We start from the raw sequence: 18,563 nt of genomic DNA, 5'->3' as shown, positions 1-18,563 counted from the left end.
TTCTGAACAATGTAACAGTTTGAGTCGGACCACTTGGTTCATGGATACTTCTCAATGTATCCCATGCTTCTTTAGCTGATTTGCACTTTTTAATCAATCGATATTTACTGGATTGAATACACAGTGTTAGCTGAGCCAAAGCTTTCCTATCACGTTTCTCCCAAGCGTCTGCATCTTTTTCTGGTTTGGTTGATTCAACAGTATCAAAAAGATCATTATTGATCAACAAGCTTTTCATTGAAACACACCAAGATTCATAGTTGTTGTCGTTGAGTTTTTCAATAGAAGAAAATTGACTTGAAGAAGACATTGTTTTAACTACCAAATTTAAACACAAATTTTCACAAATAAAGGTTAACTATATGTTGAGGCAACCACGCTCTGCTACCATGAGAGTCGTGAGTAAAACGAATGGTTTAATTGTAATATAAAACATATAGAGTATTTACATGTGAAGTTAAAGACTTAACTGATTATTGATATTCAAATGGTTTAAATAGTGATTGACTAAACTTAACGGTTAATTTAAACATAAAGATACGTAATGTATTGAGCAAGAGATTAGACATAAAGGGGAAACAAGTGAAGGGTTGCACAATAGGTATGGATACACCTACCAAAAATTTTACTTTCTTCTTTTTCTTCTCATTGTTAACAACAAAAGCAACTATTACTTGATATCATGTTGGATGAATTTTGTATTTACTCTGGTAAAGCCTTGAGGCAACTTTGAGATGTTTTTACTTGTTCGAATATTCTTCAATCTTTCTTCAATTCTCAATTGGAAACCTTTTCAATGAATAAGACGATGGATTGAACGTTAAGATTCATTCATGAAAATTATTTATCTGTTGAAAAGTTGGTCAGTCAATCGGAAAACAATTATTTTGAGCAACATTTTCCTTCTTCTTTTTTTCCATTCAATTTTACCTTTACTCTTGTATTTTCATTTCAACAATTTTTACATAACTTTCTCTACTTTTTTCCCCTGAATTTCCTTTGCCAAAAGTTCAACAGTCATTTCCCTTGAATTCAAATTTATTCAACTTTCAACGATAATGCATGTGTTCAATGTGCTCAACTTGCAGAGTAAAATTTATTGCCCTGAAAATGTTGAAAATGAAGATAACAAATCAGTATCAATTTCCATGTACATTACAATGGAGCAAATCATTTTACGATAAACTAGCGATTTATCAATTTGAGTTATTGAACTTTCAATTTTTCATCATTTCCCTTTAAACCAACAGATTTGCTCCTTTTCCATCATTCTGTTGACTGTCAATATCTTCACGAATATTCATTAATACGTAAATTGATCGATTTCAAAGAACATTCAATTTCAACATTCTATTCTCATGAAAGTCTGTTTACATGTTTTTGTTGAACATTCATTTAGTCCAGTCCAAGGTTTAGAAAAGATTGGAATGCAACTTGAATAAACGGTTCTAATTTTATTTTTTCATGCATTCTTTTCTTGCTCATTTCCCATTATAACGTAAAAATTTCTGTTTCTTTTTCCATTGCCTCACCTGCAGCCCTGATTAAGCTTCAACAATTGGTTAAAGCACCAATGCCAAAAAGTGTCCAATTCATTTTTCGTAAAACAGATCCCAGTCAATTCCGTTCAATTTTAATGGATATTCGAACTCGTGGTATTTACAGTGTGATAATCGATACTAAACCTGAACATTTGCATTTATTACTAAAAGCTGTAAGTATTGAGACTTGAAAAGATTTCAACAAAAATGATTCTCAAAAGTATTGAATGTTCTTGACCATTTAAAGTGTCCATCTTAAGTCAAAATTTCTCTCATGATACTTTTGTAATTAATTCTTGCGATTCCTAACATTTAATCGAACAATTTTCAATGATATTCAAAGAAAAGTCTTTCGATGCAAATTAAACTGTCGAGTTATGAACTAAACTACATTCTTGTAAAGACACGAGAAAAGCTGATTCCAAATACGGGGTGTTAGAAAATCAACTAGACCTGTTTGCATGATAATAAATTCGGAATTGCTGAGCCATTTTTTTTATTTTTGGTATCATTAGAAAGCTGAAAGTCTAACTTAAATAATTCTGTTTATTTCCAAAAAGGAAAATGCTAGGCCGAACTACCAATCCCAGAAGAAGCAAAATATTGAGAAAATTTTAGGTGTAAATTTGAAGCAATTTTGGTTAATTTTACTATGGGATGAAAATTCAATAATAGGGAAAATTTTTGCTAGATAATAAATTGAAATAAAAAGTTAGAGCATATTTTTCGGCATGCATTCAAGATTCTTTTGACCCTAAAAAGTAAGAAAAATTCGAGTCCGAAATCAATCAAAAATTCCAAAAACCAAAACAGAAAAAAATTTAGTTTTCGTCCCTTTTTGAGAGCTGAAGTTATGCGGAAGTTCTTTTTTCCGTTCTAATATGTTTTCTAGTCAAAAACGATTCTAAAAATATATCACGAGTCTGTTTACTCTCCTTGGTTCGAAAAATATTGAAACGCAAACAGGTCTAGTTGATTTTCTAACACCCTGTATTTGGACTTCAGGATATGTTCAACCATTTGACAGCTGATAAAACTTATTCATCGAAAGTCTCAGATGTATGCTAATGAAAGTCAAATGTTTTCATGCAACTAAAGTCGAATCCAAAATCATGGTCGAAATTATGTCAGTCGAAAAGTCGATTTTTTAGGCTTTAGTTGCTTTCCAAATGTTTGTTTGTCCAACAACATGAATAGGAAGCAAATCAACATTTTTGCCTTCCTCTTTTACCTCGTCTTTTTCAAGTCAACTTTGTCAGAGAAATGTAACAAAAAAGTTTATTCTGTGGTTTGTGTATGAAAATGTGAAATAGTTTACACAGAATTGAAACTTTATCCTGAAATGTTGAAACTTTACCTAAGATTGTACCTTTTTTTGCTAGTTTCAACTCCAACAGTGAAAACAAAGAAACGTTATTTTCTTTTCTTTTCTTTCCTTTTCACCTTTTCTTTCCACCAAAACAATCTATTGACCAGACAAGAAGATTACTCCTTCCGGACCAAAGCTACGATTTCCTTTAGAGATCAGAAAATGAGGATGATAAGATGATTGAGTGAAGAGAAAAGAGAAGCAAAAAAGAAAGAAGAAGATGGCCAAGATTAAAAGAGAAGAGAATGAAAAGAGAATGAAAAATTTTTGCACTTGAAAGGTAATACAAAGACAAACTCTGTTCACCATTTCATCAGCAACATCATTTTCTTGTTCCATGAAATGGATCACATTCCTTCCGGTTCACATAATTCCAATTCACTTGTAGGTCAATGTAAATATTTTTGCACCTTCATCCTCTTCCTAATCTTCAACACCTTCTTCATCTTGTTGCCAGTTTGCTCTGAGAAAACATTGAAATGATAACAAAAAAATGAGAATTTGAAAGTTGAACAAAAAAGAGGAAAACTTTGCTTCTTCCATTAAACCTTTTCATTGCAACAGCTTTTACAAGCTGATTTAGAAGGGAAAAAAATTGTCTGAAAAAAATATCACTGATGGAACATGAACAAAGTCAAGTGAAATTCATCATACTGGACTATCCATTTCCGGATAAACGATTATCTATGTCAGATGGTTTCGTCCATTTTGGATTGCAAGATAACATGAAATAAAATGAGAAAAAAAAGTTTCATTCAAAAGCCGATAATCTCTTCAATCAGTTTCATCTCGACTCAATTACAGTCTTCACCAGATTGACCAAGTTTGATATTAAATGAACATCAAGTTGAAGAGAAATTTCAAATCACAAATAAAATCTTCAGTAAACTAAAAATATTAAAAGAAATGACCAAAAGACTATTTCAATAAACTTTCAAACTTTGATTAAATATAATCATTTGGTTATCAATTCCAACCAATGTTGGTCTAGTTCAATGTTAACCAATAGTTACCGTGTTAGCGCAAAATCAGGAACAGTGCTAACGAGTGTTTTCCTCCAGCGATGGATTCATCGATTAAATTGAAAATAACGATTTTATCCAAAGACATTAGAAGCATTAAACATAAGTGTTCTTGACTCACTTAGTGCTGTGCTTGATTCGTGTAAAAACGTTAATCTTTTGAATTTACCTTCGGTCCTAATCTTTAAATTTGCACAATTTGGACAATCAGTGAATCGGGGTTAAATGCGATGAATAAAAAATTGGGTTAAAAGTGTTATTCAATTGCAAAGTAATTTAATCATTTTGTTTTTTATTCTCATCCAAATCTTGTTTACATTCAATACAATGAAACATTTTGTTGTTTTTATTTTATATCACAATCTTATTACAATTCAATTCACTTTTCTTCTTCTTCTTCTTCTTTTTCTTGCATTCAACCCTTTCTCTTTCCCTCTCTTGTTCATTGGAAAAAACAGATTTTACAAATTCAAATGAACAACTACAAATATCATTATCATTTCACAACTTTTGATATTGAATCTCATGATTTAGAAGATTTTAGATACAATTTTGTAAACATGACTGCCTTTCGTATGGTTGACTCGGATGATTTAAATGTTCGGGAAATATTGAAAGATATGGAAAAATTTCAAAACTACGGACCAAATTCCAATAAAACTAATGTGATTCGGGTGAGTATTCATTTGCATTTCCAACTTTTAATCATTTCTCACTCCTTGCTCACCAACTTTCCAAACATTTCAAACTTTTTCATTTTGAAATTTTAACCTTCAATGGTAATTTGTAATATTTTCAGGTTGAAAGAAATCAATATTTCGACAAATGTGAAATATTTAGATTGATATGAATGTCTATCAATATGCTGAAAAGGAAAAAAAAATATTTTCATTTCATCTTTCAAAAAAGTTTTGAGCCTTTTTCAATTTCAATAGCAAAATGGTCTTTTGAAAGCATTAATTTCACACTTTTTTACTGTCCAACTCCAAGAATCAATTTTGAACAAGTTCTGATAAACTTTTAGACAACTTTGAGAAACCTTGAGATAATGTAGCAAGCAGAACTGAAACTCAATTTTCATCTGTTTAAATGAATGCTGAAGTTGGGTGGACAAATGTTTTAAGTTTCTTTGCAAAGAATTTCGAACTCTTTATTGATCATTAATTGTTGATTGTTTCACAGGCAGAATCGGCGCTCATGTTTGATTCTGTTTATGCATTTGCTCGAGGACTCCAAGCACTTGGCAGAGGAACCACTCTCAGGCCAAGCAATGTTTCCTGTAACGAGGAGAAACCTTGGGTCGATGGAAGTAGCCTTTTCAACTATGTTAATGCTGTAAGTACAAAATTAAACTTTACTCATTTCCAAATATTTAAATCATTTGCTCAGCATTTCCAAGTTTACCTTTACAAATAAAATGGAAAATTATTCTATCAAACCTTTTTTTTTCGATTCTACAAATTATTTTTCGAAAAAGGTTGATGAACAAAAATGACTTTTCCCTTTTCCCTCTCTGCTATTCATTATCATTATATCATGTTTATTTGTGTTTGCTAATCACTCTATTTATGAATGATTTTGCTCCATTCATAATCTCTCAATTTGACAGAAGAGCAGAAAAATTATGAATCCTAAAAGTATATTTACACTGAACATGTTTTTCCAGGGAAAACCAGAGCGAAACGAAACAATCATGTAAATCTTTATTAAGCAAACAAGTAGATATAATGAGTTGACAGGATTCACTTTCAATAACAAGCCAACATTCATAATGGTTAAACATTTGTCTCTACAAAAGGCGCTTGCCATTTATCTGAGAGTAAACCTGAAAAAAGTGATAAATTATCCAATAATGAAATGGTGACAAAAGGCAGAAAAAAATGTATTCGAAAAAAAAGAGCAAAAATGATTATCCAATCCTTTTGGATTATCAAACAATCAGTTGACCAAAAGTGTGCACAACTGTAAAATTAATGTAAATCCTTGCAATTCAATGTTGAGTCAAGATTGGAAAAGTCAACAGTTTTACTGTAAATCGTTAAGTTGATCGTTTTGTGTAAATCTTTCGAGACATTCACCAAGTTTTATGGCAATTACGCTTAAATCATTATCATCATGATCACAATAAAATACTCTAGTCTAGTGCAAGCTGAGCAAATGTGAATCATTTTCAGGATAAAATGAAGAAAAGCTTTTCTTCTTTTACTTTTCGCAATTCTCTTCTTCTTGTCCATCCAAACCTTGAATCCATGAGTTTTCCAGTCTTGCTGCGCCTTGCAACCTGCAATCTGATTCATTAGGAATCCATTTGTCTGCCAACTTGCTGATAATGTTATCCTTAACCCTTAAATGATAAACTCTCATTCAAACTAGAAATTCATTTTGAAACAATATTTTTCTCATTATCAACTCTTCGACTGTTTATCTTAATAATGATGATGATATTTTTCTTGTTGATGTTTCTTTCCATTCATCTAATAGCATTATAATGTAAAAATTTTTGCCACTTTGTTTGCTTTTCTTTTTTTTCTGTTTTCTTTTTCCTGGAAAAAAAAGATTTGCAAAAAATCTTGTATCTTCTGTTGGAGATTCTTGAGTTACGGATAATTTAACTCAAATAATCATCATTGAATAATGGTTAGAATCGACTGAATATCAGAATGACCTTTGGTAATTACCACACAGTTGGACAAGCTTTACATTTTACTGTTTACTAAAATTGAAAATTAGAGTTTGATAATGAATTGAGTTTCTGGTGAAAGTTCATTTTTGATTAAATCACACTTCATTGGTAAAATGTTGAATTTTTTTGAACAAAAATTCACTTTTCTTTTTGCTGTTCACATTATTATGTCATTTTTCTGTTTATTCATATTAAATATTAAACATTTATCCTGCTATTTACATAATATTTTTGTGTCAATATTAAGTTGAAGCAAATGTTTTTATGTAATCAACATCATCTTTATTCACATCTTTCATCATTTTGCTGATGAAATGAAACATTTTTTTACTGTTTTTCATTCTCTTCATCTTCAACCTTTTCTGTTTCATCATTCAGCATGTTCATGTGAAGAAAAACTAAAGACAGAAAAAAAATGATGAAATGTAAAATGAAATAACCTTTGAAATATTAATATAAATATGATATCTAAATAAACCCACATCCAGTCTGGTTTCTAATTTTGTCAATTTTCTCTTCTCTGTTTGCTATTCAATTTCAGGCCGAGTTTAATGGACTCACTGGCAGGATTTTATTCAAAGAGGGACGACGAAGCACGCTTAAACTTGATTTGCTCAAACTGCGTAATGATAAACTTGATAAGGTAAGGAATGATGAGACAAACATTTTACACAATTTTGCACATTTATTTATCCATTTAAAATGAAAGACTTCAACTCTGAAAATTAAATGGAAACAAATGTAGAAAATGTTTTTTTACTTTAGGAGTTTACTTTTTTATTTTTAAATTTTGGATTCTTCTTCTCGAGCTGATTCTATTGAAGCCAAATTGATGTCATGAGCATTTTAAGAAAATTAAGAAATGAAAATGATTAATTCAGATAATGTTTAGAACAACAAAAGTAACTTCATCTTTTATTGTAAATCTTTTTTAATTTTTCCGAAAAAACATTTTCATTTCGAATGTTTCTCTGAACTTTACGATTCTGAATGCTTTTGGCAAAAAAAGCTCTGATAATTCATTTCATTACTTAAAAAAATTGAAACATTCTTCACGCAAGTTTTCAATTCATCAGTCAAAACTGTTAGTTTCAGGTTTTAACGAAAAAATGAAATGATTTGCGTAAAAATTGCATTTCAATTATCATTTTATGGGGTTTCAGTAATCATTTATTTTTATTATAACAGGCAAAATAAGTTGATTAATTGATTCAAATTTTAAGCCACAAAACAAGCTAAAATTAATGCTCAGCAAAGTTAAGAAAAATAATTTGAGAAGCAGAAAAGCAAAAAGGATCGAAACCAAATCTAACTTTATGGTTGAAGGGAATGTTGACAGTGTTAGGGAAATATAAGTTCTGGGTTCTGGAATGAAATGTATTACAGTATTTATAACTTGGATTGATCAAAGTGACCTGGATGAGGCCGGAAATTCTCGTTTGATCCCGACAGCTTCTTTGAGTTGCTCATCGAAATAAGCAATATATTGCTGTTGAGTCTAGGCCTGTTGACTGGATATAAAGGGCTGGATAACATTGACTCTTGCGAAGAGATTATAATAAATGAAGAGATTGATTCATTGTATTGAACAAAGAAAATGATGTTATTGCTATTATTTTGTTTTCACTTTTTTGCTCCTCTTCATTGTTGCCTTATCTCACCAATTCCCATTAAATGAATACTTGTTTTTACAAATAATGATAACAAGCAAAAAAAATGTTAATAATACTTGTTACAAAATACACAGCATTGTTTACCTACAGTTTATTTATTTTCAAGGGTTAAGAGTTTGATTTTGTTTTGCCTTCATACTCATCATCATCTTATCAGAAACAACAAGAAAGTGGAAAAGTCAATACAACAATTTCATCTTCTTACCTTTTTATCCACCTCTTCACCTTTTACCTCTTATGCTTGCTGGTAAAACCTCCCATCATTTGCTTCATATCATTCTGTCTGGTTCAGTTGCACTCGTCCATCAAGTCAGGCAATCAATTGAAACAAAAAAAACTCAACATTTATAAACAAAATAAAGGTTGACTTCAAACTGTATGCTGGTCAAGTAGATCAAACCTCAGCTTGGTTTCACTCTTCATCAAGAGGAGTAAATTTCAACTGGAAATGTTGCCTCAATTTGATTTAGTCATTTTTCATTAAACTCTGTGTTACCACCGTTTTCATCATAAACCTGCCAATTGGTTAGTCAGAAAAGGTTGACTCTGAATCAGCCTCGATTTAACCTGACAAATTGACCTCACAACTTTCAAACTGTCCAATCTTTTTTAACTCTCCTTCTGTGTTGACTTGAAATTTTTGTGTTTTGCAAAAGACAAGTGATTCATTACAATATCATGTACATGTATAGTTTATCATGCAAGATGTATTTATTCAGTCAAAATGATATTCTCTTGTTTAGATTGGATTCCCTTTCAATCTCAAACTGCTTTTCCTTTTCGCATCTTCTGCTGGTGTTTAGCATAAATAAAGCCAATTACCTGTCAACCTTTATACTGAGCAAGAGAATGGCTAAAAGGATGAACTAGAATGAAAATGGAATGAAAAAAAGGAAGCAAAAGAAGAAGACCAAGACTGAGGAAAGAAAAGAAATTGAAACGCGAAAAAATCGATTATGTGTATATGTTCACTTTTTGACGAGTGAAATGCTGAATTTCCCATGTGATTCCCTTGGAAAGTGAATCTCGAGAAACAATTGTGTCCAAAGAACATCTCAACTCTTTCTAATCTCTTATAATACAACAAAAAGAAGACCATTTTAACCTCTTTTTTGTTTCCTTTTTTCTCTCGGTTTCTGATCATTTCTCTGAGGTTTTACTAAACTCTGTATACTTTTCAGTCGCTTGTTGCAACAAAGCATTAAACGTTAAACTTATTGCAATGACTTATACACTTCTTAATCTGATCAACTTTTCCTGACACTTTTTCCCTCTTTTTGAGAATAAAACTTTTCACCAGATTTTCATCAACTTGTAGCCAAAACTGAGTGAAAAATTTAAATGTTTGGTCAAGAAATTTTTAGAAGCGAAAAAACTTTTTCAACTTTCGATTTGAAAATTTTGAAAGTTTCAATGAAAATCGAGAAACTTTATCCATCAGTTTAGAAGTTTTTGTTTTGAATGGAAAATGTTTGCTCTTTGATTTTCTAATTCATGTTTCTTCTTCTTCTTTTCAGGTTGGTGAATGGACCACTTGGAGTGGTTTAAATGTCTCCAATCATGAAGCTTTCCATGAATTTGGCTCCAAAAATATAACCTTGCGTATAACAACAATCATCTCAATTCCCTATGTTATGTACAAGAAAGGTAATTGGACAGGTAATGATAAATTTGAAGGATTCTGTATTGATCTACTTGAGGCAATATCGAAATCTCTTGGATTCAAATATAATCTCTACGAAGTTCCTGATAAAAAGTTTGGAGCAGAAAACACAACAACCGGAGAATGGAATGGTTTGGTTCGAGAAATCATCGACAAGGTAAACCATAAACGAAAATAAATCGAGTAAAAATTCGAAAAAAGGCAAAAAAAAGAAAAGACTTGAAAGTTTCAATTTTTAATGTTACAACCTTTTGTTTAGCAACATGAAAGCTTTTCAATTTTAATACCAAAAATTAACCAAATTTGAGTGAAAAAAACTCAACATTATTCAAGTTTCAAAGTTGGCCAACAAAATCCAAAACCTTTTTCCTCAGTTTTGGAGCAACTTTACTGCTCACATTAATGGTTTTAATGGGTTTAATTAAATTCAATCTGAATCAAAGCTCTAATTAGTGTCGAGTCGAGAAAATTTGTTATTAAATTTTGAGTAAAAACAATTAAGTAATTAGTTTGGTAATAAACTTTAATAAATGCGTAAAATTTGTTGACTTTGAAGCGAAAAGGTAATTTAAATGAAACGTAACAAAAATACTAATAACACTTTGTTATTAATGAAGATAATAAAATAAATGTAAACCATTTTTTATCAAATAATGATGAAAATGCCAAAATTGTATTTTGTTCAACTTTTCAAAGTTGAAAACTTTTTACTCTAGCAATTTAGTTTATCAAATTGACAAATTGAGTTTCAACTTTTCCATATTTTACAACAAAAGTGATTGTTAATCAGCTTATGAATGGATGAGTCTATTCATTGTACAGGTTAGTAAAGGGTTTCAGATGAAAGCAAATTCAATTGATAACTGGATTAAAGGTCACTTGTTTATGGTTAATTAAAGGTTTAGTATTCATCAATTTTCACGGTTACTCAATCAGAGTTTTTTCTTCTTTTCAAATGAACATTTCATGTTTCATGAAAACTTTTGTCAAGTTTATTCAATCAACAGAAGGTAAAAAACTTTTTCAATTGAAACTTAATTCCAACTTTTATTCTTGGATAATTAAATACACATTTTAGAATCGTTCAAATTTCCTTTGGGTTAGGGTTTGAAATATTGAATTTACCTAAAGTTTTGAATGATTTTTCAGTTTCTACTTTTGTATCTCATTATTGAGGCTTGTTTACATGGGGAAAACATGATACTTGTGAGTAAAGATTCAAAGGCAAAACAAGAAGCTCATTTCCTGAAAAGATGAAATCTTTTTCTTCTTTTTTTCCTCATCATGACATGATGAAGATGATGAAGATGATGATCATAACCATGATGAGAGTCGACTTTGATTGTTTTCCAAATTTTCCGTTTTTTTCTTCTGTAACATCTGAATTCCAAGTTCAACAGGAAGAAAAGAAAAGAGAGAAAAAAGTTTTTTCTTTTATCCGCATGAAAATCAAGAAAAGTCAAATGTTCAATCGATGTTTAGCCGAATCAGAGTAAAGAGATAAAAAATGAGATGAAAACAGAAAAAACTTAAGCTCAGTCTCAACGGAAAAAGGCTGAGAAAAGAAGAGAAAAAAATCTTGTCGAAACTTTTTTTCTCTCTTAACATTCAACATTCCCAGTTATATTGAAAGTAATCACATCAATGTGTTGTTGCTTTTTTTACCTCATCTTGTCTCATCATGCAATATGCTTAATCCTTTGATTCTTTTTTTCTGCCTTTTTCTTTTTCTCCTCATCATTTGTCAACTTTTTTTTCCACTTTTCATCATTATTATCTTTTCACTTGAATTTCATCAACAGAATGCTGATCTTGCCGTTGCCTCCATGACAATCAACTATGCTCGTGAAAGTGTCATTGATTTCACCAAACCCTTTATGAACCTTGGAATTGGAATTTTGTTTAAACTTCCATCTCAAGCACCGACTCGACTCTTTTCCTTCATGAGTCCCCTCGATGTGGACATTTGGCTGTACGTGTTGGCTGCTTACATCTTGGTCAGCTTTACCATGTTTATCGTGGCTCGCTTCAGTCCCTACGAGTGGCAAAATCCTCATCCCTGTGTCACTGACAATGACATCATGGAGAACCAGTTTTCCGTTGCCAATTCCTTTTGGTTCACCATTGTGACCCTCATGCATCAAGGTTGTGATCTCAATCCAAGAGCCGTTTCAACTAGAATCATTGGAGCCATCTGGTGGTTCTTTACTCTCATCTTGATATCATCTTATACAGCCAACTTGGCTGCCTTTTTAACCGTTGAACGTATGATTACTCCCATTGAGTCGGTTGAAGACTTAGCCTCTCAGTCCAAGATTGCGTATGGTACTCTTGACTCGGGTTCGACCATGACCTTTTTTCGTGACTCGCGCATTGAAACGTACCAGAAAATGTGGCGATTCATGGAAAACAAACCAAACGTTTTTGTATCCACTTATGAGGAGGGAGTGAAAAGAGTCTTGGAGGGAAACTATGCCTTTCTCATGGAGTCGACCATGTTGGACTATATCGTTCAACGCAACTGTAATTTAACTCAAATTGGAGGTTTACTTGATTCCAAAGGTTATGGTATTGCTACGCCAATTGGTGAGTTCAATCAAAGTTTAAATGTTTGTTTTACTTTTTTTATTGCAAAACTTAATGCTGGGAGTTCAACTTTTATTGATATTCAGGTTCTCCTTGGAGGGATAAAATATCATTAACTATTCTTGACCTTCAAGAAAAAGGTGTTATTCAAATGTTGTACAATAAATGGTGGAAAAATTCTGGCATTGCATGTAATCGAGATGATAAAAATAAAGAGGGAAAAGCAAATGCTCTGGGAGTTGATAATATTGGAGGTGTTTTTGTTGTCCTCATGGGAGGCTTGGCTGTGGCTATAATTACAGCTCTCATTGAGTTTTGTTGGAATTCAAAGAGAAATGCAAACAATCAAAGAGTAAGTAACAATTAAACAATCATTTTATGATTACTTTTGTGTCGATTTCTTGATTGCAATTTCATGATAGCCTTTACTCTCGACAGAGGTCACCATGCAACTGATGAATGTGCAATTTGAGTGATTTTATTTTCTCATGGAAATGCTTTTCTTTCTCATTTTTTGTAGCAATCGTTGTGCTCTGAGATGACGGAAGAGCTAAAATTTGCAATGAAATGTCGTGCATCACGGCAAAGACCTGCAATTAGACGGCAATGTTCAAAGTGCTTGCAAAATGTACCGACTTATGTACCTGATGGAATGGACATTTTGACACAAGAAAATGGGATTCACCATGTTCTTGAGACGCGAAAAGTACCAACGCCATTGCAATATGAATGTGATTGTTCACATCGTTAAACTCCTTCGTTTTTTTTGAGAATCTCGATTCGCTTTTTTCATCTCTCTGTCCTCATGAGACTTTTTTTATGCTCATTCAACGTTAAACACAATTATGCCAAACCAGATAAACAATTGTGCCAATTTAACCTATTCAATTGTTAGTTATATTTGTTACTAATACAGAATTGGAAATGGAGTTAAACCTCGTTAATTTATCCTTTGCGCATTTCTTCGTATCCAAGTATCCTGGTGCTAAATTTTTTGCGATAAATTGCTTACCTATCAACATCAAATGAAGATTTAAGTCTAACACAGTCTAGTGATTTACATTCAAAAGATTTGAATCAATGTTGATTGTGATTAATTTGTCGGGAAAAATGACCATCGATATACTTGGATACCAAGCAATAAGATAACGAGGTCTAACTCCATTGTCAATGCTGTATAATGTTATTCAATCAACAATTTTCAATGATGTAACATCATTGTGATAATCATACATTATGGCAATGTAAGTTGTTAACAATTGTTATTGTACTAGCCATTACTGTTTATATTGAGCAAAATAATCAAATGTAATAACAGTAAAATATAGTGAATGGAAACGAGATTATGCAAAAGACTTTTCGTACTCTTGTGCTGTAAATATATTGAGTATAGAAAGATAGTTTTTCAAGGCCTTGTTTAATAATTAAAATATAAGATGAAATGTAAACAATTAAAGTTGAACTGTATTCTGATTTATGCATTGGACTGTCTTGAAAGGAAAGGAACTGTAATAATTGTATTGATTAATGTACACTGCCAGAAATGCAAAGAATACGAAATTTAATCAAATGTCAAATAGATTCCATTTGCAAGTGAAGATGCAAATTTTGTAAATAATTTTTAATCAAACTGAAAATAAACTAAACTAAATCATGTTTTACTCAATGACCTTTCCCATTAGAAGGGAACATTTTCATGACGCTTTGAAATGAAGCTGTAAACATGCTGCAAACGTACAGTAAAGTCAGAAGAAGATGGCTCATTGATAATAATTTTTATTGAAAATTCTAATACATACGCGCTTGTCAGGTTTGAATAGAGTATCGATCGAAGCTTAATCATTTTTAAAATTTCAATCTTAGCCATAAGAGCTACCGAGCAAATTCATACATTCGTAACTTACTTCCAACAGGTAAATGCTTGACTCGATTCAATTAATCAATTCATGCAGAATTAGCGACAAAATCCGTATCTTAAACAAACTCTGATCAACAAACAAAATGGATAACCAGACTTGAGCTAATAGCAATGTAGACAAATTGTTCTTTTGGAATAATCAGTCAGACAAATCTTGATTGCAGGAAACTTGAGCAGATCTGACACAAAATCCTACTCATAAATATAACGATATCATTTTCATGTAGGTGATCACTACTTCTAATGAATTCGCTCATCCAACTTCAATCTCCTTCAGCAAATATTTTGAGAATGTTAATTATAAGCAGTGACAATAAACAAGTGTCTGAAATGGATAAAGGCATTGAAATATCGAGCATCTTTACGGTTATTGTCGACAAAAAGAATCAAAAGACTCGCTACTTTCTATTGGCAATTTTTTTGTCTCTGGTCGTGTCGATTGGATCGTTCATCATGTATGTTGCTTATAAAAACTTTTTCACCTCCGAAACTTTAGCAGAAAAAAATTTGTGTATTTTGCAATTTTTAAACGGATTTTCCGTCATCAATGTTTACTTTTTCCTGCTATTTGTATGCGATTGGAAACGATTTGTTGAATTCAAGGAAATTTGGTCTCAAACGGGTTTACAAAACGATCCAGAGACTATCAATAATATTAAGAGTCAACTTCGAAAGTATCGTCGCTTTATTTGTGTCATTAATGGTATTTTCACAGTACCAGCTACTTTATCCATCTACCAATCTGATCTTAGTTTTAAACCAAAAGATGCTTACGAGTTCATTTTGATAACTTGTCTAAGCTTTGTTTACTCCGCTTTAATCGGACTCGTTACTGACTTCCCAATTCAATTGGCACTTTTAATTTGCTCCGTATTTACTCGCGTGAACCAACGCCTTGCATATCTAATCAAGCATCCCGATTCAACTGAAGATAACATGAGATCGATCCGTTTGTTGCACTCTATTGGTTCGCAATTGACCCGTAAAGCTGACCAATTCATTCGTTATTTTTTGGCTACTTCTTTCTCTTTGTATGTCTTATTTATTTTGATTAATCTTTATCGCATCATTTACCTATCAGATACATTAACTGATTATTTCATCTCAATGAGTATACTGATTGCTGTTATGTCGATGACTGCTTTCATCACATATAATGCGGTCAAAATCAACTACCTGGCATCAAAAGGCTTTCACCATACATATTCATTATCCTTCACAAAGAACTCTTCAAATCATATCGCAGAGGTAAGCTTGTCATTGTAATCTGAAACCATCAATAGTCGAAAGTCTCTTTTTTGATGTACTCTTGCAGATATCAAAACAATAAGTGCTGAGTTTAGTTGAATGAAGTAAAAGCTATTAACAAAAAGTTATTAGGTTAACTATTATACTAATATAACTGATCTTTATGTTTACCTTTATCTTTATTTATAAATTATCTTTCAGACTTCATTGCTAATGTACAGAATGGGTCGTAACGATATTGGACTGACATTTGCTAATTTGTTCACCATTACAGCTTCGTTTGTAACCTCATGCGCCACCCTTTGTATAACATTCATTTTAGCATTTCCAACAATTCAATTACAATCCAACAAGCAATGCTAATGGCTCCAAAATTAAAGAAACTGCTCAGAGTTTCATCAAGAACTATCTGTATCTCAAATAAAATAAACCATAAATTATGAATATTAATAAATAATACTTTTAATTATTAATTTATGAAACCAGTCGAAGGCGGCATACACGCCAGAAAATGCGCACCAAATAAAAGTCTCACATTAGCGCAAATTTTGCGCTAACGCAATAAGATGCGCGCTAAGCGCTCGTCTAAGTTTCTAGAAACAAAAAAACATCCGCCTAGATTCGAACCCTCAATCAATATTTTGTAATTGTCTGACTCTTCAACCACTGAGCTATGAGTTAGCATTAAAAAGTTGTGATTAAATTTATATTATTAATTGTCCAAGCAGACAATGATAGTGAAATCATGGCGCAAACGCAAAAAGGCAGTTTTCTGGCGTTTTTGTTTCATGCGTATCTGAATGTCATGAAACGCGATTCAGTGTAGACTTTTTTATTTGACTGGGAAGGTAGATCAAAGAGTAAAGTAATGTAAATTCTTAGACAAATAGAAATAGTTGCTGAAGTAAGTAGTAAGTATGATATACAGTCTGAAAGAGGAGAAGCCTTTTTCAGACTGTATACCATAGACGGCTTTTTTAGGGGAGAGAGAAGGGAAAGAAAAGAAGGAAAAGAGGTAAAAACGGCCAACTTATTTTTGGTCTCAATCAGAAGGTAAAGTCATAAAACTTTTTGTCAAAAGCTTTTGTTTTTAAGATTGTAAAGCTTTATGACTTTACCTTTTAGTTATAAACAATATGATGGAGATGAAGAAGGCGAGAATGAAATGGAAATGAAAAGAGAATGAAAGAGGAAGAGAGAAGAAAAAGAAGATGAATGTAAAGGCAAAGAAGATGAAGAAGTAAAGGGTAAAGATTGAAAGAAGGGAAAGAAGAGAAAGAAAAATAGCAAGAAAAGAAAAGATAGAAAGAAAGAAAAGAAGGAAAAGAAAGGCAAAGAAGGCAAAAATGCAAGGAAACAGGAAAGAGAAAGAGATAGAGAAAGAAAATGAAACAAAAGCATTTTGTTTTTAATCAAATTTTATTATCATTATCATTATTATCATTATTATCGAGTAACTACGTCTATGATAATCGTCGGCGCTTGATAGCCCGATTTATGTTATCATAGACGTTAGTTACTGTTGATGCTGCCCTCGTTATCAGCATCAGTTTCGTCAGATTCACTTCGTGAGTGTGAATCTAACGGAATTGTGGATGAAGTTGAAGAAGAATATAAAACTTCTCCAGCTTCATCCTCAACAACGAATGCTGACTTAAGGAGGGCTGCATCAACTTTAACATCAATAGCATCATCATTATTTCCACCATCATTCCCATCATTACCATTCCATCATCATCAATACCATCACCATCACGATCATAACCATCCAGGTCATCAAAGTAAGGTCGCCTTATGGAGGCTATTTGCAACAACCGTATTGAAAGTTCTTGAAGTAACAAAGTGTCGCTGCATACAGCCTGGTTGAGAGCCTGGTGTGGAGCGTTTGTTGGTGGCGGGTGGGGGTCGGATTGTGTGAAGTACCGTTCCTCTGGAGGAACCCTATACCACACCCCACCCTGATGGTCGTAGTCGTACCTATCAGATGGTGCGTCAGGATGTGGTATATAACCGACGCAAGACTTTCGGCGCTGTTGGGGAAATGGGGGTCGGGGAGAACAATTGTTACAGGATTAGGGGCCATGTTGAACAGAGGAAAGCAAAACTTGAAATGATTCTCCCCGACCTTTCTTCATACTCTAGGGTCTTTTTCACAGTAGCGCGTGGATTTACTTCCTACTGTCCAGGAACCAAAAATTTTCTAAGTCAGAGAAAAATGACCCGCGCATGACAAAGCGCCATCGTCGAACAAAAAAGTTAGAAACAGTGCCAATATGAATAAAACAGTCATCCAACTTACCGTCAAAGGAAATAACATCACCAGTTACCCTCAACCTCCATCTCCACCTCCACCTTCACCTCAATCTTCTACACTAACATCAACATCATATTCACCTACACCGCTATACGAGGATTTGATTTCACCTCTATCACCATCATTCACCATTGAAACCGATATTGAGAAAGAAATTTTGGGCGAAACTGAGTATTTGTCATTTGAAAGTGATATCAGAACAATTTTCGGTGAATCAGATGACGAATCCTCAGTTTCATCGAATGAACCTCTCGAACTCCCTCTCCCTGCTTCCACGAAAGAAAATTGTCGAATTTGCTCTTTCCTAAAAAGAGACAAACAGGGTAAAAAGGAGTTCGAAAATTATTCGATCAATCCCAATGATTGCGTTAAGAAACGAAAAATGTGCAAGTTTCTATTAATTTGAAAATAAAAACTTCAAGAATCTTTTGATTAACTTTGTTTCGTTGCTTTTTCCTTGTCCCGCCCCTTGGACTCTTCCCTACTAGTTCACTACTCTTATAAAATATTCTTGACCTCCGAAACTTTATCTGGCAAAAATTTGTC

General features: G+C 32.5%; 2 protein-coding genes across 2 annotated transcripts in view; both read left to right on the top strand.

Moving 5' to 3' along the window:
* Nucleotides 1-14,203, top strand: part of LOC107364614 (glutamate receptor ionotropic, kainate 2-like) — a 58,638-nt gene extending 44,435 nt beyond the window's left edge. The window contains exons 4-11 of the mRNA XM_015932041.3: nt 1,539-1,714; nt 4,391-4,606; nt 5,115-5,267; nt 7,157-7,258; nt 9,806-10,108; nt 11,754-12,537; nt 12,624-12,889; nt 13,058-14,203. Coding sequence (XP_015787527.2) covers nt 1,539-1,714; nt 4,391-4,606; nt 5,115-5,267; nt 7,157-7,258; nt 9,806-10,108; nt 11,754-12,537; nt 12,624-12,889; nt 13,058-13,288 — 2,231 coding nt within the window. The 3' untranslated portion in view covers nt 13,289-14,203. The remainder of the gene's footprint in view (nt 1-1,538; nt 1,715-4,390; nt 4,607-5,114; nt 5,268-7,156; nt 7,259-9,805; nt 10,109-11,753; nt 12,538-12,623; nt 12,890-13,057) is intronic.
* A 501-nt stretch (nt 14,204-14,704) lies between these two features.
* LOC149094837 (uncharacterized) lies at nt 14,705-16,173 on the top strand. The gene is made up of 2 exons (XM_089270058.1): nt 14,705-15,703; nt 15,905-16,173. Exons 1-2 carry the CDS (start codon nt 14,747-14,749, stop codon nt 16,064-16,066), a joined length of 1,119 nt encoding a protein of 372 aa, XP_089126184.1. The 5' UTR covers nt 14,705-14,746; the 3' UTR covers nt 16,067-16,173.
* The last annotated feature ends 2,390 nt before the right edge of the window (nt 16,174-18,563 follow it).

The sequence above is a fragment of the Tetranychus urticae genome, chromosome 1 (genome assembly GCF_039701765.1).
Source record: "Tetranychus urticae isolate SD_2017Ah chromosome 1, NJAU_TeUrti_SD_1.0, whole genome shotgun sequence".
Taxonomy (NCBI): domain Eukaryota; kingdom Metazoa; phylum Arthropoda; class Arachnida; order Trombidiformes; family Tetranychidae; genus Tetranychus; species Tetranychus urticae.
The sequence above is the reverse complement of the archived record's forward strand: the minus strand, read 5'-3'. Positions and strand labels throughout refer to the sequence as shown.